The 20,137-nt window shown below is 51.0% G+C and overlaps 1 protein-coding gene across 7 annotated transcripts in view; it reads left to right on the forward strand.

Annotated features, from left to right (window-relative positions):
- Positions 1–10,620, forward strand: part of ZFAT (zinc finger and AT hook domain containing) — a 256,026-nt gene extending 245,406 nt beyond the window's left edge. For 6 of the 7 annotated variants that reach the window (XR_001005720.1, XM_011977077.1, XM_011977081.1 and 3 more), the window contains one exon: positions 9,686–10,618. Coding sequence is in view for 6 of the 7 variants with exons in the window: in XM_011977077.1 (XP_011832467.1) it covers positions 9,686–9,925 (240 nt within the window). In the remaining variant the exon portion in view is untranslated. Of the gene's footprint in view, positions 1–9,685 lie in introns of all 7 variants that reach the window. The other variant, XM_011977082.1, reaches the window with a different exon arrangement.
- The last annotated feature ends 9,517 nt before the right edge of the window (positions 10,621–20,137 follow it).

The raw sequence follows: 20,137 nt of genomic DNA on the forward strand, positions 1-20,137 counted from the left end.
TGTCTAAACACAGAGGCCACCTCGATTCGTCTTGCAAATCAGGTGCTGATGTTATGTAACTGCACGTTCGTTACTCCACCCAAGAAAAGTGACAGCTTTCCAGTCTAGCAGCTCAGCACAAGCACTGGCCTTTCACACCTGTTCCCCATGTTAGCCTTGTTTTCTATCCATCTTCTGCTTTCCCAGTCACTTCTGGCCCCAGAAAACCAACCTGCCCATCTGCCAACTTCATTAGCAAAGAAAGGGCCGCCGAATGCTCAGCATGGGGGCGCTGTTTACCTATACAAAGGCCCCACTGAGCAGCGTCTGGGCCGTGAGGGGCCTCCCGAAGTCAGACCTCCACTCTTCTTTAGACGTCCCCCTGGAACTGGAAGCGCAGTGCCTGAGCTGCCCTGCTTGGGGTTTTCGGCATTCGCTCTCTAACTCACTCTTATTCCTGTGGTTGCTCAATACGGAGGTAAGGTCCTGGTGGGACGTCTTCCCTCCTCTTCAGCTGTGCCTCATCTGGTGGTCATTTGAGCTAGACCCCCACTCTGCACTCTTTATCCCAGTGATTCATTGGAGAAGCAGCATTCGCTGTCACCATTGTGCCGGGAAGGCGAGGGAGAGCACGACACAGGTCGCACCTCCTCAGAGCGGCATAAAGTGCTAGCTGGGATCCAGTGCCGCTGGTGTATAACAGGAGTCAGCACAGCGTTGTAAGGGGGCACTGGCAGAGCCTCCTGGAGGAGAGGGCGTGGACCTGAGTTCTCAAGGGCAAGAAGGGATCTTTGGGAAAAGATGGTGGACCAGCACAGTTGGAAGTTCAGAGGCGAGAGAGCATGTGTGTTCAGTAACCAAAATTGAGTGTGGGGGAGGGAGTCAGGCAGGGAGGGCCTTGCCTGTCCAACAGGGGAACTTGCACTTTGTTTTGAAGGTTACAGGCAGCCGTGAATATTATAGAGAAGGCTGTGGGCTTTGGAGGTTTTTGACTTGGTTTCAAATTCCAGAATCACCTGTTACTAGCTGAGGGCTCACATCAACTCTCTGAGCCACCCCTTCTTCTCAAAGGGATGTGATGGGAATCCCCTCTACCCTGCCTTCCTCAGGGCTCCATGAGAATTATAGGAGGTATGGGATCCACAAACACTCTGTAAACTGGGAGGGGCTGACCTGTTCAGGTCATTATGAGAAGTGACTGTAAACCAGGGGGCAAGTAGTGTCACAGGCCACAGAAGAGAAAGAAGGAAAGGAAGCGTGAGTGAGGAGAGATTTCTTCTACCTATTAGGCCTTTGTTGAGATTTAAAGATGGAGATACCCCATTGTAGCAACGGACACAAAGCCGCGCCCATACCCACGTGCATGTACACACACATATCACATCCACATATGTGCACAATATTCATGTACACACACAACCATAAACCTCCACATACGCATGGATATCCACGTAGACATGTGCAAATATATGGACACATACAGACCCATATACATGCACATGTACATATGCACACATGGACACACACCTGCACACACCAATACACACATAAACACACATATACACACATGCACGCCCATGTTCCTGCACACAGGCATGCATGTGTACATAGCAAACCCTCACACACGCCCCTCACCCGTGTGCACACTGCCTGCATCTTGCCTTCGATTGGCTCCTATCTTTGCATCACTGCCTCTCCCATGCCTGATCTCATCAAGTCCTGCTCATCATGGTGCTCACTGCATTCTCTGTGGTGATCATCTTGACAGTGGCTGCGTTCTCCTGGTGGCTTTCTGTGTTCTGTCTGCCTCCCCTGAAGCCCGGAAGGCCGGATCTGGATCTGGGGCTGCCTCCCAGCAGGTTCTGAGAACTGATCCTGAGAACAATAGGAGTGCCAACAAGAGGAGAAGAAATTGTGGCTTATCTGTTCATTTCCTGAGCCACAGCCCCAGGTGCCTTCCCTTTCAAGGACATTAATGACATCTGCGAGAGGGCTGTTCTCCAAGACATGGTTTAATAAATAGGGACCTGATTCAATTTATTTAAAAATGGATTTGAAACATGAAGGATGCCTGAAGCGAAACAACCTCCTGGTGGTGGTGGCGATGGTGGCAGAGATGACGGTGGAGTTTCTTTCCCCTGAAAAACTTAAAGGATGATTCCTGTCCTAAAGAGACCCCCAGCTGGAATTCCCGAAGTGAAGGCAGTTCATCTTCCCCCCAGTGCCTGACGGAGGGCAGAGGCTTGTGGGAGGGCACTGGGAATGTGGGCAACATCTAAAGGCAGCTGCACTAGCGGCAGCTTTGTTTCAAAGGGATACAAACCCAGTAAGAGGTTAACTGATGCCATCCCGCTGTCATTGTGGTTTTTCATTTTAGGGCCATCAGGGGTTTTATTTTAAATTCCTTTATTCTTCACTTATTTGTGTGTTGGGAGCTAAGTTCAAATAATTAGGTAGGTTTTGCGTGGTCTGATAGAACCCTGGAAATTCCAATACCCTGTCATGACCAAACAGGCAGGCGGCCCGAGCCCCTCTGCACAGGCACGTGGGGAACTCGCGCCCCAGGAGGTTCTCCGCACTGTGTTTTGAAAGCTGTGATGCCAATTTGTGGTGTTTATCTTTTTCTACCAGCAGTTTTAAAAATTGTTACTTTAAATACCCAGCTATAAGAACATTTTCCCTTTCTCGTTGCCGCCTCTGTGGGATTCAGCCATGAGATTCAGCTCTCTCTCCTCTTAATGAGTCTTTGTTTGTCATATTTTGACGTCCTTGAATGTGTCCTGGGGCTGTTTCAATGTCCTAGGGAGGGGTGTTGGTGCAGCCTCTGACACAGAAAGACCTATGTTAGGGGATTGGGTTTCAGAGGCTCTCGGCCAGGTTATACACTAATGTGAAGTGTCCCCATGGGCCGCTGCCTTCCCCACAATCTTCCTGTTCGGCAAGACACTTCCCCATCAGTGTCAGGTGAGGAGGGGTTGTCCTTCCTGCTTCAGCCAGCCTCCAGGCGTTTTTGAGAACATCTTTCCCAGGCAGAGGGTACTTTGACAGAGGAGTCCATCAGTGCCTTCTCATTAGAGAGGAAAGAGAGGTATGAAAAAAGACTGTGCTAGGGTCAAATGCAGGAGGCCAGTGGGAGAATCAAGAAGATTGTGCAGACTCTGACACTGCAGCCTCCTGCTTGGCCAAGCCCAGAGCTGTGCACAGTGGCCTGGCTGCTGCGACCATCAGGCTCAGAGGCCTGGGGGAGCAGAGGGGAAGCAACTATGTAACTCCCTAGGACGCTCCCCAGAGCCCCCCAGGGCAGCTTGTCATCCTCCCCAGTGTCTCCCCTCCTCTAAAGCTGAGACATTAAGACTTCTTAGGGTACTGTGAAGACCAAGTACCTAATACACGTAAACTCTTCACACAGCACCTGATCCACAACAAGCCCTTCTTATTATTCCAGATTGTAATCTCCGAGCCCTAGGTCTGTCCAGATGATAATGTCTCCATCGTCATCAGCATTGTGTGTTTACTGCTTTCTTCGTTCATCCAGGGATGTTCCCAGCTACTCTGGAAGCCGAGGCGGGAGGAACTCTTAAGTCTAGGAGTTTGAGGCTGCAGTGAGCTGTGATTGCATCACTTTACTCCAGCCTGGGTGACAGGGTGAGACCTTGTCTCAAAATAATAATAATCATTACGACTATTATAAATAATATTGTTATTCCAGGGAAAATCTACTTGGCGTTCACCCTTGCCCAGGTGCCATGCTGGACATTCTGGCTGTGTTCTTCCAGTAACCAAAGTGCTTTGTGTCTTGTTGTGAAGTTGCCTCGTGCAGGCTGGGGAATTTTGCAGACCAGAAGTCAAAAAATCTGTGCTCTATTTCCAACAATGTGGCCCTGGGCAGTTTATTTTCTCTAAGCCTTGACTTCCCTTCCATAGCATAAGGTGATTAGACCTTTGGGACTTTTGCAGCCGAAAGGGACTCTCCTCCATAGACAGTGCACCCTCTTCCTTACTTTCACATCATCTGGGGGGCTCCTGCCAGACAGAGTTTGAACCAAGGGCAGGCAGTTTGCACCAACCTAAATCACCATCACCCACTATGTGCCTACCAAGAGCGTGGCACTGGGCTGACTACGGAGGAACCAGCGCTGTACTTGCTTCTGGGGAGATCTGTGCAGAGATAGATTGTAAAAGCCATTGTGCACTGGCTCCTCAGGGCACCCTTGGAGCACTGTGGGAGCAGTGCAGGACCCACCTTCCTTAAGGAGGGTTTCCTGAGCTAGAGGAACTTCTGGGATTTTCTTAAATGTTGGGGGAAGAAAGCTTAACCTGAGAGGAATGGGTTTTACAGAGGAAGTGAGGAGAGGAGCTGGAGGAGAAGGAGAAGGCAGAACAGGCAGGGGAGTAGAAAAAAAGCAAGATAATGAGGCAGCCAGAGCCATGCCCGCTGCATAGCACACAGCGGAGTATCCATCGACGTTTGCTGGGTGAATGGATAATGACGGGTTAAAGCCAAGGAAGACGTGGGGTCTCAAGGGGAAGCTGCCCTTCAGTATGAAGAGAGCCCAGCAAAGTGCCGGTCCTGACAGTGATCTTGTCCAGACTCCAGAACACTGGAGACAGCAGAACAGCAGAACACAGTGCCCGATTCAGTGAATCATCTGCACATCCCAGGGGTTAAGGGTTTCTATCAAGCTATCTATGCTGCTGATTTATCTGATAGATGTGTTAGATACAGCATTTGGGGGAAAGGGAGTACTCATCTCAGGATAATGACCCTGTGAACGCCGTATTATTTCTGTGGCAAAGAACAATTTTAAGCCTGTGCTAATAGATTAAGCTACTAGAGTGATTATTTTGAACAAAGAGAGTGGTTGAGAGTTCTACAGCCAGCCTGAGACTAATCAGGAGGAGTAAAGAGTGATAATTTAATCATATCAACTCATAACATGGGATACTAATAGTCGCTGTCACACTACACCAGCTGAAGGAGGTCTCTGAACCACCCAGACTAAGTTCCAGCTTTTGCTACTTTCTGGCTGTTTGACCTTACAGAAGTCACCAGGCCAGGAGGAGCTTCAGCGCCCCCATTTGTAAAGTGGGAACACAAACGCCCAAGGCACAAGACATTGTGTGTGAAGAATCGGGACAAGGCGTGGGAGAATGTTCAGTAAACTGCACGTGGCTGAGTGGATATTGGGTGCCATGGGAGCCAGGAAGGAGGCGCGTGATTTGTAAACACTGCCTGAAAGCAAACAGAATGTGATCGTGTACCACGAAATGCACAAAGGGGTGCACTCTGCAGAAAGCCTTATGAACCCCTTCTGTAAAGCACCTCCTTCATCCTCTCCCTCCTTCATCCTCTCTACACGTTAGCTTTTTGTGACATGGACATCTGTGTGGGCAGCGTCTGCAGGGCCAGCAGAGCCACTCGTGAACACTGGGGAGAGTGTAAAGGAGGCCCACCAGCAGGCTGCAGGGAACCTTCAGGAACCCTGCGTGTCTTGGACGTTCAGTAACACGACAGAGCAACAGCGTGCCTCCCTGTCACATATGTGCACACCGGGAAGCCTGCTCTTAGCAGGACTTGTGAAATACGCATTACCATTGCCTCCGTCGCTTTTTCTGGTGAATTAAGCCCAAAGGATGATGTTAGGAAACTTTTTTGTACTCTGATAATTAGCAGTGGGTGAATTTCGAGGGGATTCTGTTGGACAAACCCTGGAGGCTGAAAATGGAAAAACCAAAACAAAATAAATGGAGAAAGGTTATCTTTAAATAGATTTAATACTTAGAAAAGATACTACAGGCAAATAAATGTAAATATTTAGAGGGATAATGAGAGAGGCATACTTCTCAGAAAGTCTTCTCACATTAGGCAAGTTTTGATTCATAAATGTCACAGATTGGATGACGCAGGGCCCTTCTTTGAAAACCTTTAGTGCCTTCCTTTGTAAAATAAAGGCTCAATCTCTCAGCTCATGACCAAGGCTTTTCAAGATCCACCTGTGAACTTCGTTTCAGGCCTCACCTGCTGCTTCTCCCCCAAATGCCTTCTCTCCTGTGTCTTTTGCACAGCCCTGTTCTTGCATTGTTTGACAGACATCCCTGAATGCCTCCCGCTTGCAGACAGAGGTATGATCTGGAGCTCAGGAGTGGTGGCTGGAGTCTGGCTCAGCCGGGAGTGAAAGTGCCTGGGGGGTCAGAGAAGAAGTCAAGGTGGGAGACCCAGGAATCCTCCAGGCTTTGTGATGGGCAGAAGGAGAAGGGCAGTGAGCGACCCTGCAGTCTGGGAGAGGGCGCGGAACAGAGCCCAGTGCTGGGGAGGAGAGTGGTGAAAGCAGCGAAGAGAGCATCTCATGCCGGATGGTAGAGAGGGCTCTGGAAGGGTGAAAACGGGACTCTGCCCAGTGGGTTTGGTGACTGGGAGGTGGTCGGTGGCTTTGGCAGGGCTGTCAGGAACACACCTTTTCTTTGCTCACTCTCTTCTCTTGCCCGTGATGTCCTTTCCCACCACAGACCCTCTGTGGCCAAAGCCACCTTCCAAGAAGTGGTCCCAGGCGCTGCTGCTGCAGAGTTATTAACACATCGTTTACCTTCAGGTCAGGCACGCTGGCCGCCTCTGCAGCGTCTATGGGCAGCAGCCATTTCCAGGCCAGCGAGGGACCTCCTGTTTCCTTCCGGTTGGTCCTAAGAACTTGGAGTGTGTCCCCTGTGCTGCCAGGGGACAGGAGGCTGCAGCCTGTCCTCCTAAAAGGCCTGGCCCTGGCATGGTTCTCCTTGTCCTTGGCAGTGACTTCAGCCACTATCCATACTTGGGCATTGTGGTGTTAGTGTTTTTAAAGGGTGAGAGTTGTTAGCCAGTGGAAAATTTCCATCAGTGAAGGAGTCACTGTCCTCTTTAGGGTTAGCTTCGGTGGCAGTCACTCTGTCCACAGAATGGTGCCATGACCCAGAGCCTGTGTTAAAGCTCATGGATGGTTTGTCTCCCTGTGTTGTGTGTGGTCTGTTTACCCGGAATGTGGAGGGCTTGTTTGAACATGTGAGGCCCTGGGGACCTGGGTGTAAACCATTCCCATCCCCTCACCCTTTCCTTTGTGTGGCATTTACTGACAGGTAAGAGGAGAAAAGATTAGCTGCATGTTGCCTCCGCTTTCCCAGTCTTCTGTCAGGCTCTCTCTTGCAAAGTGAAATAAATTAATATTTACTTCTAAAATCCTGGTTCATGGTATATTTTCCCAGTTAAATGAAATTGAAACAAATGGGAAAAGATGAAAAAACAGATCTCAGTTCACTCTAAAAAAACAAATCAGTCTAAATGTATTGATAGTTTCCACTCAGAATAGCTCTCCAGCTCCGGGTGAATTCTATCAGTCCAAATCAAAAGTTCCTTCCAATCCATAATGTTGGAACCTCTGGAGCCCAGCCTGGAGGAACCTTTTCCATTTTTCTCTCTGAATTAAACATGACCCACCTGTTGACACAGCCCTTCTCACTCGCGGAGACAGGAATAATCACAGGGTTAGGATGAGACCCTCAAAGCCAGTTGGGCCCTCCCCAGAGAGAGCACAGAGTCAGAAGAGGCGGGGAGCGGGAGGCCACCCAATGCCAATTGCAGGCCAGGAAAGGGCCCGGACATGCCATGAGTGGGACCTCATGGAGGCTGCCCGAGCACACTTGCTGCTCCCTACACCTCCTGGGAGTCATTGCTCCCCGATCTGCCTGGAGCCCATCCCTATGCCTCCCCTGGGACCCCAACACTGGCACAGGCTGCCCTACAGGAGCCCAGCGACTCCACAGCACAGTCATTCACTGTGCCCTGTGCCTGCACCATGAGACTCGGCTTCCTCAGAGGACTGTGGTTTTCTAGTGCCCAGTGTGGCATCTGACACCTAGTGGATCATCAGTCAGTGAATACTGAGCATATGCTGTGCGCCAGGCAATCAGCTTGGCTCTGCGGAAACAGTTGTGACCAGGCAGACATGGTCCTGCCCTTGTGGAGCTTGCAGTCTACTGGTAGCTGGTAAGATGACAGAGGTTCTGTAGGTGAAAGAATGAGTGATTGACATGCTAGAATACTGCTCTTCCAGGCAGCAGCAGGTATTTAAGAAAGTGTGGTCGAGGCCGGGCACAGTGGCTCATGCCTGTAATCCCAGCACTTTAGGAGGCCAAGGCGGGTGGATCACTTGAGCTCAGGAGTTCAAGACCAGACTGCGCAATATGGAGAAACCCTTTTTCTATCAAAAATACAAAAATTTATTAGGTGTGATGGCATATGCCTATAGTACCAGCTACTTGGGAGGCTGAGGCAGGAGGATGGCTTGAGCCCAGGAGGCAGAGAATGCAGTGAGCTGAGATCGTACCACTGTACTCCAGCCTGGGCAACAGAGTCAGATCTTGTCTCTAAAAAAAAAAAAAAAAATAGTGGTTGAATGAGCGAATGAATGAAGGAATTGAAAGGTCGATGCTGTTATTGAGCACCCACTTTGCATACAGAATCTCCTTCCATTCTCCCAGGAATCCTTTGGAGAACACATTTTAGTCACTGTTTTACAGATGAGTAGACTGAAGGTTGTGAGCAAAAGTGTCTTGCCCAGGCCTCATAGCTTAAAAATGGTGGAACTGATGTGCGAAGCCCCGTCAGCGCAGTACAAAGCACATGCTCTCTCCGCCTTGGCATTCAGACTCACCTGGAAATGAATGGGTGTCCCTGACACCCCTCTGTAAGTCTGAAGGCTCTCTTATCCTCCAGCTAAGTAACTCCAGGCCCCTTTGCTTTCCTCTTGTGTCTGTTTTCTAATCCTTCACTCATTTTTGCAGCTCTGAGATCTCAATTCCGTGTCTTTTGTTTCTCATCTCAAGGTCAAAGACAGTTGTTATTTAAAAACAGCCCAGAGCTGGCAGCAGGAGGGATGTGGGGTATTAGCACCAGCTGGCATTTGGATCTTGCCTGGAATCTGGCAGCTTGGAGCTTCAGAGAAAGGCCTGGCCATAGAATCCATGAGGTCCCGTCCCCTGACTGATACCCAGAAGACTCCTGTCCAGCCCTGTGGCAGTGAGTTTCTACCAGCAGGCCTTCCCCCAAATAGTTAAGGCATTGGTGTTGCTGGATGAAGGAGTTTCTACCAGCAGGCCTTCCCCCAAATAGTTAAGGCATTAGTGTTGCTGGATGAAGGACACCTGGGGAAAATCAGGCCTGCCGGGCCTTTGCTGCTTCCTAGTGTGAAACAGATCTTCACACAGAGGCAAGCTCCCTGAGTGTGGAAACATAGCCCAGGATGGACCTCATGCCTTTATCACTGCCAGATGGACCGGCTATAAATTTCTAGGAGCACCCCCCAACCGCTACCCCTGACACTTGCAGTAAATAACGCCCACAAGGCCTTCCAGCCCTCATTCTCTAGGTAGCCCCACACCTCCTGGAAGCCCCGGGAAGCAGCTTGGCATCAGGAAACAACCCTGGACTCTGGGTTTGAACTTGGGTTCCACCATTTGCCACAGCTGGGGACCTGACCACGTTGCCCTACATTGCTGAACCTCATTCTGATCATCTGTAAAATGGGCATGAGAGCACGCACAGCCTTGTAGAGAGGATCGGTGGAGAACGGACATGCTCCCACAGTGCACTGGTTGCCCCTAAGCTGTAGTTGTGACTTTGTTGTTACGCTGGACCGGGAAGTAGGCGCTGTGTGACCTTTCTCTTGCCCTTCTCCCACAGGTCACCGAGGAGGAGCCCAGCTCCAACCACACGGTCATGATCCAGGAGACGGTCCAGCAAGCATCCGTGGAGCTTGCCGAGCAGCACCACCTGGTGGTGTCCTCCGACGACGTGGAGGGCATTGAGACGGTGACTGTCTACACGCAGGGCGGGGAGGCCTCGGAGTTCATCGTCTACGTGCAGGAGGCCATGCAGCCTGTGGAGGAGCAGGCTGTGGAGCAGCCGGCCCAGGAACTCTAGAGGACATGTGGCATCGGATGGCCACAGGGTGGGGCTGCCAGGCTCTGCAGGCACCCAGGGTGGGGAGGCCGCCCTTCCTGCCCGACCCACAGAATGGTGCTCTCCTTTGCCCTCCCTGCCCGGCAGCCTGATGGGACTCCACTAGTCCAACTTGGGGTGGGCAAGGCAGTCAGCATCACCAGCAACACCACAGAACCCTGTCCCCAGCATAGACACACACCCCCTGACCCTTACCATCTGCTTCCTGAAAGACTTCAGCGTCAGCTCCCCTACACATGCCCCCACGCCTTCACCCCTTGCTTCAGGATTCAAACAGAGGCTCCCAGTGCCCCTCAGCATCTTCCCTGAATCACAGCCCCAGCTCCTTGACCCCCATCTAGGTGCCAAATGTTCATCTGCAGCCGCTCTGCAGCCTGGTGAGAGGGAGACAGCCATCGCGTAGAAAGTGACCTTACGGGTTTTTAATCACTGCTGAGTGGGGTGGGCGTAGTGGGATTGTCCTGGCTTTGTCGACAAAGTCCCACTTCCCTGAGTATCGAGTGCCCTTGTTATCAAGTGAGGTAAATTCACCCCATCACAGGGTCTCGCCCTACCATCCTGGAATTATTTCGCTTTTAAGATAAATGCACTATTTCACTGTTCGCCTCTCATTCTAAGGAGGTGAGGTGGATGGAATAAAAACAGTTCCTGTCTAATGCTTTGGTTCCTCAGGCGGGATGGCTTACATTTCCCCTTCCCAAGTTGAAATCTTGAATTTGGGGCCGACCCAGAAGGACCCCATCCAAACCCAGGCCCTTAAAATGCAGACAATGAGGCTCTTTCCTCTGCGTCGAGGTTTGCTTTGGAAACTTTTTGAGGTTAATGATCTCACCTTCCATTTCCTGGCAACCAGCATTTGATTTGCTGCCAGCCAAGAAGTGGCAGTGCCCTCTTCTCCACTGTGTATTTGGGAGGAGCAATGCACTGACCATCAAAGGCGTCATAACACAGGACTATGTGACCAAGGTTTCTAGTCTGGGTGCTCAACATAGATGCCATACGTTTGGAACTCCTGCTCTGTGCACAGCATTGTGGGGGCATTGACTTGAGTCCTGCTATACCCAGCCCAGCCCTGGGGTGTCTTGACATTTCTCAACACCCTGACGTCAAGGTTTGCTTCCTCCGAGAACCCTTTCTTGCAGTGAAATCTGATGCAAGTTCAGAAGCAAATAAAAGAGTAGCCGCCCTGTTGAAGAGGGCAGAGTTTACTTGGCCCTCCCTGTTACCAGCCCTCTCGCCTCACCCCAGCAGGGCCTGAGGGCACCTCCTGGGGGAAGCTTAAAAGCTGCTGCTCTGATTCAAGTAGGACAGTGACTCCTTGCCTTAAGCAAGGAAGAGGGAGAATGCTGCTGGCTTGGGATGAGTTAGGGAAAGCTTCACGGTGGAGGTGACCTGTGATAGGGCCTGGGAACCTAGATGGGCTTTGTACCTCCAGGGATTGGGGTGGGAGGGAGCGAGAAAGGAATTCCAAAGAAGAGTCACAGCGCCCCCTGGGGTGGGCAGTGTCCAAGATGAACTTAAGCCATGAGCATTTGTGTTTGTCTGGGGGCAACTCTAAAGGGAAGGGCGGAAAGATCAGCAGAAGCCAGATCCTAGAAGAGCAGGGATGCGAAATGGTGGATGTGGATTTTACCCTGTACGCTGTGGGGCAGGCAGCGGCATTGGATAGAGGAGGGGAAGGGCAAGGAGGTCAGGGTGGTTCTCCAGAATGGGACATCTTGCCCATGCATCGGCGCGGTCTGTGGTGAGATAGGTGAGTGCCCAGCTCGCAGGCAGAGGACCTGGGCTCCAACCCTGCTCTGTCACTTATCCACGTGACCTTGCCATGCCACCAGACCTCTCAGCCTTAGTTTACCCATCTCTGAAATGGGTCTGAGGATAATTGCTGACTCCTGATGATTAAGAGGATTAAATGAGTGAAGCCTCTGAAGCTGTTAGAAGTGTCCTGGCCCACACTCTGGAAATATCACAGATTGCTTGTATTCCTGGCATGGGGGTCTTACACATGAGTATCCCTCAGACTCCTCTCTCAAGGGCATAAGGTAGCGGGAGAGGGGGGCCATGAAGGTGACCTGGGAGGACTCCCAGGGTGTGCTCCATGCTCTGAGCAGCCTGAGTGCGGAGTCTGCCCTGCCTGGACACGCAGACCCTCCCTGTGTACTTCCCTTCCCTTCCCTTCCCGTCTCCTTGGATTACGAGGAAACGCAGAAAGCTGAGGTGAGACATTGCCAGTGGTCCTGGCTGACCAGGCCTGGTGGGTGTGTGGGTGGGGCAGGCAGCAGGCCTGGTTCTCTGCGGTTCTTTCCTGGGGAGCTGATGCTGGGCTCAGAGGGGAAGCTTTCAAAGCCAGTGGTCCATGCACGTGACTGAGAGATGGAGCTTCTCACTGCTCCCAACTCCCTTGGCTGTTGTTCTCGGGTGCTTTTTGACCCCAGGTATTCTTTTGTGTCAGGCAAGGTGAAAGCTTGTGCTAAAAGGCTGAATTCTCTACCTCTCTGTTTTAGAATATGTGTTAAGTACCTACTGTGTGCCAGATACCATACGAGGCCCTTTCATGGGCATCTTCCTATTCAGGCTTCTGTCCACCTGTGTCTTCCTAAGACAACACTGGCGCTTCTGTGTTGGGATTATGGGTGTTCGCATCACAGCAACCCAGGGAGTTTGGTGCTATTGTTAGAATTTTATTGATGGGAACTGTTAGCACAGGGAGGTTTAGTAACTTGCTCGAGGTCACACAGGAAGTGGCAGAACCAGGAATTAAGCTCAAACAATATCTGCACTCATAACCAACGTGCCTTCTGCCAACTCTTCTCTTGCTTTTACAGCTGAGAAGACGGTGGCTCAGTAAGTAACCTGTTTTGGGGGGCACTTGAGGCTAGAAAGGGATGCATGTGGGACTTGAACGCAGGTGTGAAGTTCTTGTTCCCCCAGGTAGTTTTTACCCTCCCTGTGCCATCCTGTTTCTCTATCTGTCAGCCCTGACACCAGGAAGGCAGTGCAGGACCAGGACATGGAGGACAGAGGCGAGGTGCCAGATTGACTACAGGGAGCTGAAGCCCAGGGCCATGTGGCCAAGTGTGAGCAGAAGTCATTGCAAGGACAAGAGACCGAGGGCTGGCCCAAGGTCAGAGACAGGGTGGAGGCACGAGATGGGGACCAGCCCAGAGTGCTCTCTAATGCTTGGGCTGAGGAGGAGGCCAAGGCAGCATTCACTGGCCTCGCCCTGGAAGAGCCCTGGCACTTTCCACAGACGCACCTTCACAGATGACACCCACCTCGCACATGGATGGGCTTTGCCTCTGTCGTGTGGACAGGGCTACAGGCTGACATCTACTGAGAGAAGGGGAGAAGGACAGTTTTTGAATGAAAGAGCTGAAGCCCAGGCAAGACAGACCTGGCCCAACCTCTCTCTCAGCAGGTGTGTCAGTTTGGGCAGGCTGGACCACCTCTCCCCCATTAGCAGTGGGGGTGATAAGATAACAATTGCTGCAAGGCACGGATGCTCCTTGTACATCAGGGACTTGCAAAGGACTTTCTGTTCATTGGGCATTTGCTTCTCAGGACAGCATTGGGAAGGGTGGGTGTTCTCACCCAGTGCATAGATGTAGAAGTTTATCAAATAACCGTAGTGTTAGAATTACTGGGAAGATGTTTGTGATGTGCTCAGCACAGTCTCGGGGTGGAGGAGAGGCTCCACTTAATAGCGCTCAAACATGAACATGACCTTGCAACCTGGCTGTGCAACAGCAAGTTTGAGATGCGTTAGTTGCTCTGAGTTTCGCATCTTTGAGGAGACAGTGACTCATTGTATAACCTGTATCTGTGGGGCTAATTTGACAAATTAATTTTTCTTGTAATAAGTATTTAAAATTCATTAACTCTTGTCACTGATGATTTTCCCCTTGTTCTTCAGTTCCATCTTTCAAGGCTGGAGAAAAAAAGACCATTTGATTCCAAATCCATCTCCCCACTCCACCCCTTTTAAAGTTCAAAATGAACTGTCCATCCTGCCCTTGGATGAAATCCAGGATTCCATCAGTCTCCCCACAGTGGGAATAGTTTTAGGTCATAGTGGGAAATCTTTGGCAATCAATTAACTAGACTAATACTCTGTTGGAGGAAAGGGGAAAAGTGCTGGGGGGGAGACTTAATTTGCCATGCATCACAAAATATTCCAAGTACATTATTTTCAAGTCAGCTCAGCCCTTCTCTTAGCCATGACGGGGACATGTTTGGGTTTGATTTTAAAAATTCTAATCTATCACTGTCACCATTCCTGCTGCAATTTAAGGCTTCGGTGGTTTGTGGTAGATAACAGTTGTTATACTTCCTGCAGGCTAAGAAGGCAGTGATGGTTTGGTTTATTAACTATCACAAAGCAGACAAAAGGGAGAAGAAAGGTCTGTGTAGACAGAAGAAGGCTGTGTCAGGCCAGAGGCCACGGGGGAACCAGACTGGAGAGGGGCCCCAGCTGCCTCACCTCCTCCATTCTGCACCTCTTTCCTGAGCATCCAGAATCACACCCATGGGTCATAGAGAGATGCCCCAGACAGCAGCCCTGACCCCAGGGGATTGTCATGGGCCAGGTGAAACTGATAAAGGAGGTGCAAGTGACAGAACTGCCTGCAGTGAACACTTAGGTCACATGCAGGTGCCTCGAGGGCAGTTGGCCTCAAGAGACAGATTCTGCAGGGCCTGGGGGAAGGGTGCTCACCCAGCTTCTGTCCTGTGTAGATCATAGCATTATTGACTGTAATAATTAATAGAGTCCACCCAGTCCAGGCGTATCTAGAAGCCTATCAGCTGGCATTCTGTAAAGAAGAAGTGTGGATAATCCCAGCACTTTGGGAGGCCAAGGTGGGTGGATCACAAGGGCAGGAGTTCGAGACCAGCCTGACCAGCATGGTGAAGCCTTGTCGCTACTAAAAATACAAAAATTAGCCAGGGGTGCTGGTGGCACACCTGTAATCCCAGCTACTCAGGAGGCTGAAGCAGGAGAATCCCGGGAGGCGGAGGTTGCAGTGAGCTGAGATCACACCACTGTACTACAGCCTGGGCGACAGAGCGAGACTCCGTCTCAAAAAAAAAAAAAAAGAAAAACAAAAGTGTGGATATGTTGTGAGCGACTGAATCGTGGCCGTGTCTGAGGTCAGAATCCCAGGTTGGAGTCATCAGTTCACCCCTTAAGAGCTGGGAACATCGCATGTTCTCTCTGAGCCTCAGTTTTTCCATTTCTAAAATGGGGGTCACAGTAGCACTTTCCTCATCAAATTGCTGTGAGGGTTTGAAAAGATGACGCTTGCCAGTTTTCTGGCCTGTGCAGGCATCCAAGGAAGGTTAATTCTTACAGTCCTTGTGAGTATTGCCATCATTTGTATTCTATAGTAACCATGTTGGATGTATGAGTGGCAGAACAACCTGGAGGCCAAGTTCCCTGGCAGGAGCCCCAGAGGCTGGGGGGGCGTGGAAGGGGCTTCTGCATTTGCAGTGATGAGGAGCGACGGTCAGAGAATGACATGAATGGGGAGCAGAGACTGCAAAGCAAGGCCAGAAGGCCAGGGCCGGCAGGACTGAGGGAGACAGTCATGCTGCTTCGTTTCACAGGTGAGCAAACTGAGGCTCCAAGAGGGCAAGGGGTTCCCCTGATGGCACAGGGCAAGTGACTCTCTGAGACACTCCTGCTTGGCCCCATTAGTGAGGCGTGTGTCTTCAAGGGTCTGAGATTCCTGCCGCAGTCCCGGGAAGGCTTGTTCCTGGTGCTCCACCCTCTGAGAGCACCCTCCTTCCTAGCTGTTGCTGACTCACTGCCCAGACCTTTCGGAGAGACACCTGGGAAGGGGTCATTGCAAATCCACCCCCATTACAAGGACAAGCCCCTCCCACTGGGGGCGGGGTCACTTGGAGCAGGTGCAGCCATCAGTGAGAAGCAGTAGCAGTCACTTTCACATCCTGAGCCCACTCAGTCCTCCCTTCAGTGTGATTCAGGCACCACGTGTCTGCAGTGCTGGGAGCTCTGGCAGCCTGCAGAGGGAAGGGACCCTAAGCCTTGGACCCTGTCGGGCCAGAAGTCCACTTGGCCCACCAGAACTTTAAAACCTGTCCCAAAGTGCCTTGTTTATTTGTGGTAAGCAAAGATTTTCTTGGAGTATCTAGAAACCTAAAGCTATTTGTTCCCTCTGTTCTTCCCCTTATCTGTGCCTGGCCTTCCTCTATAAGTCTGTAAAGTGGGAGGTTGATACTGAGCTACCAGTAGAGGGGAAGACTGTATGAGAAACACACATAATCACACTGGCAGAGGATGCACGCCTGACCTGGAGCAGCCACTAGCATCCCACTCCTGGTGACAGAGCCATTTCTCAAACAGGGGCTGATCACATGGAGGCCTGGAGCACCTGCTCCCCTCATGCAGCATCCCCAGTCCACACTGCTGGGCTCCCTAGGTAACACAATGTTTGCTGCATCTCTAGAATTTAACATGTCTCCTGGAGGTATTTTCACATAGCCAAAATCTACAGGCTGAGTGCAGTGTAACTGGGAGATTTTTTTTGACCGAAGCCCTAGGAACTGTCAGGCGCCTTAAGTGTGCGGAGGGTGATCCCACTCGCTGCAGGACAGACAGACGAAGAGGACCAAGGTACACACTCCACCTTTCGTGTTCAGGTCAAGTCCATTAACAGTGTTTATTCTGCCCTCATGATGCCTGGATTCCAGAGACTCAAAAGATAAAGCTTGTACCAGTCACAGACATTCCTCCAAATCCTAGATGACAGGGAGGACTGGAGGAGGTTGTGGTTGGGAGAATGTTCTGGGCTAAGGGGAGCAGGGAGAAGGAGCGTCCCACAGACGTTGGAAGCTAATGTGCTGGGTACGTCTGCCAAGAACCCTGGATCTGAACAGCAGCTCTTCACTTTGTAGGGCCGCTTAGCTCTCTGCGGGCTCTGATGAAAGCCATTAACCTACTCCCCAGAAAAATGTGTACACACACAAAACTCGAGCACAGTTGTAGGGCGTTCTTGGGCCCCAAGTGAAGGATTTTTGATCTAATTTAAATTAGTTGTGCAGCTTTGGGCAAGTCACTTGAGCTGCTGGCACTGCAGTTTCCTTCCAGTGAAGGGTGACCATGACAGTGAGTGTTCCCTGAGTGCTGATTACGCCAGCCTCAGCCGTGGGGCTCCCCTACCCACGCTGACCGACCCCAGCTGGCTGCCAGCAGAAGGTGGATGTGGGGGACTCATGGACTGCCCTGAAGAGCAGAGGAGTGTGGCCCTTCTCTGCTTCTGTGATGGCCCCACTTTACAGCCTGGGCGGTGAGAAGAGAACAAGTTTTGAACTCAGAGGAACCTACATCCATTCCTTAGCTCTACTAGCTGTGTGCCCTGGGACACATATCCTTTGATTTCAGAGCCTCAGTGTCTTCATCTGAAAAAGGGGGGTAGTAACATGCTTACAGCTGTTGTATAAGGTCTATTACCTGTGGCACCTCACCTGACCCAGAGCAGGTGCTCACCTGAGTGTGACGGCATTTTCTAGGGAGCCAGGAGCTGTGGTCTCTTTCCCCATCTCTGCCATGGACTCTCTGAGTGGCCTTGCATTGTTTGGGCCTCAGTTTCCCTGGCATACAGTTAGGGGTTTGGAGTTGGAGGATCTGTGAGGTCCCACCCAGCTCTCATGCATTCTGGGGTGGTGTTAGTCCTGGAGAAGGAATGTCAGCTCAGTATGGAGGAGTCTGGGATTGGGGTGATGGATATGGAATGAAGCTCCGTTCCACAGCTCGCTGGCTCCACAGCCTCAGGCAGTGTGCTCAGTCTCATTGAGCTTCAGTTAGCTCGTTTATAAATGGGGATGTTTGCACCATCGGTAGGGTTGATGCAGTATTCTACACCTTGTCATCTAGGATTCTAGCACACAGCACGTACTCAGTATTTGATAGCTGATACTACTCTGTTTGCTCAAAGACAGTGTTTTGGTTTTTCGGTCCTTGGAGGATTCTTGATAGAGTCATGGCCGTCTGCAACCATGTAGGGTTTGGCAAATGTTTTTGGTAGAGCCAGGTAGATACTTTGTTTTGTTGGCCACATGGTCTCCACTGTAACTATTCAACCGCGCCATTGTAACATGAGAGTAGCCATAGATAGTATGCAAATGAATAAGTATGGTTGTGTTTTCATAAAGCTTTATTTATAAAAATAGGTGATGAGCCAGATTTGGCCCACAGACCATAGTTTACTGACCCCTATCATAGGTGCTCTGGTCTACAGGGCCAGACTCACAGAAGTTTCCAGGGTATTTGTGTTTTATTTTGATTTCCACCCACCAAGCACTTTTACACTCATAATCAAATTTAATTTTTACAAAGGGCATGCCATTTTAAAGAAGAATAAACTGAGGTCCCTGGTTGAAGAGTAGAGACCTTTCTGCTATGATGAATGGGAGATGGGAGGGGATGGACTTAACCAAGATCTTATTCTGCCCCCGGTTCTGCGTGTGACCCTGGAGGCACCCCTCTTCGCTCTGGGCCTCTGGGCCTCAACTTCTACTTTGTGGAAGGGGCTTTGGGGTGTGGCCACATCCTTTTAGCACCTTTGTGCCCTGAGATTCCAGACCAAAGTCTCAGGGAAACAGCTACAATCCAATCAGCTTTAGCGGCTTCTAATTCTTTTAAAGCTGCTCTGAGGAAATGAGACATTATTGTAAGGGGGAAGATCCTTTAATTAAATTGCTGGGAAATTAGAAGGATTGAATGATTGAAACGCAGGGTGAGGCCGAGGCCGCAGCTCTCTCTGTGGATTAATTAAGAGGCTGCGCTGTTCCCTGCTCTCCCTGATGGTGGATACCGGGGGTCTGACCCCCAGGGACATTCAGCAAACCCTTTGATGGGGGATTGGGAGAGTCTTGTCTCCTTGCGGCAACCGCTCCCCACTGGGTCTCCTTTCTCTCCCCCACTCCAAGCCACCCTCCTGTTCCTGCTGCGCCCACAGCTGATGGATGTTCCCAGGATGGGCCAAGCTTAATTAAGTTGTATGATTTTTCTCAAGCTTGCAAAAGCAATTAATGCTTCCCGCCCCAGCCAGGGGTGGGGACTCTGTTTGGTTCAGCTGCCTTCCCGGGGAGGCTAGGGAATATCCTAAAATTCAGACTCTATGTTGGTATTTCTGAGCTCCACAGATCCCACACCTCACACCCCAATAAGTCCACTCAACCCCCAGCTCCCGTCAGGGTGGGATGTGAATTTCTACCTGTCCCTACCTGTGGCATCCCAACCTCAACACAGAGCGCCTTGCCTTTGCCCTGCCCTGGCTGTGCAGGGGTTGCCTCCTGCAGGTGAGACGCACGGTCCGCCTCCCCAGGCGGTAGATGGAATATTCATTCTACTTATTGTTTTCCTCACTGACTCTAGCACATTCCATCTAATTTTTTAAATGTACGCAGTATTTACTGAGAAATTCTGTCTGGAGACCTGGGCACCTAGAGCTGAACATAACTCCATCCAAGGCCTCACACAGGCTCCCAGACCACTGGGAAATGACAAAACTGAGGAATGCCTAAAGGTTTCTCCAAGGGCTGTGGCAGCCCTGAGGAGAGTCAGGCGAGGCTTCCTTGAGGTACTGGGCCTTCCCAAACCGAGTCCTCCAAGTTGTCCAGGATCGAGCAGATGAAGGGTATGGCAGGCACAGAGACCTGGAGGCCAGTGAGAGCATGACCCAGAGGAAACAGTGAGAAGGAAGGAATCAACACAGGCCTGAAGAGGCAAGAAATAAGTCAGACTAGGAAGGCAGGCAGAGAAAGGGGAGAAGGGAGGGCGTGGGGAAGCATCTTCAGAAATCCAGAGTGACTGTGGGGCTCCGTATATCCCAGCTGGGTAGCTCTGAACACAGCACAGCCTGAGTCTCTGCCCCTTCCTTCTCACCAGCCCCCAAACACCACCCACACACCACACCCAAACACCACTCTCCTTAGCCCATAACTGAAGGTGGACTCTCCGAGGCTGCTCAGGGAAGCCTGAGGACTAGTCCCAGGTCACAGACCATTTGCTCCCGTCTGTGGTGGGAGGAAGAGCTGCTCCAGGCCAGAATGAAAATCATGCTTATCACTCAGAGCACTGCATTCCCATGAGAGAATTTCTGTGGGTTTGTTTTGTATTGAGACATTCTCAATGAAGGAAGCAGGGAAGCA

Source organism: Mandrillus leucophaeus, unplaced genomic scaffold (genome assembly GCF_000951045.1).
Source record: "Mandrillus leucophaeus isolate KB7577 unplaced genomic scaffold, Mleu.le_1.0 Scaffold173, whole genome shotgun sequence".
Lineage (NCBI taxonomy): Eukaryota > Metazoa > Chordata > Mammalia > Primates > Cercopithecidae > Mandrillus > Mandrillus leucophaeus.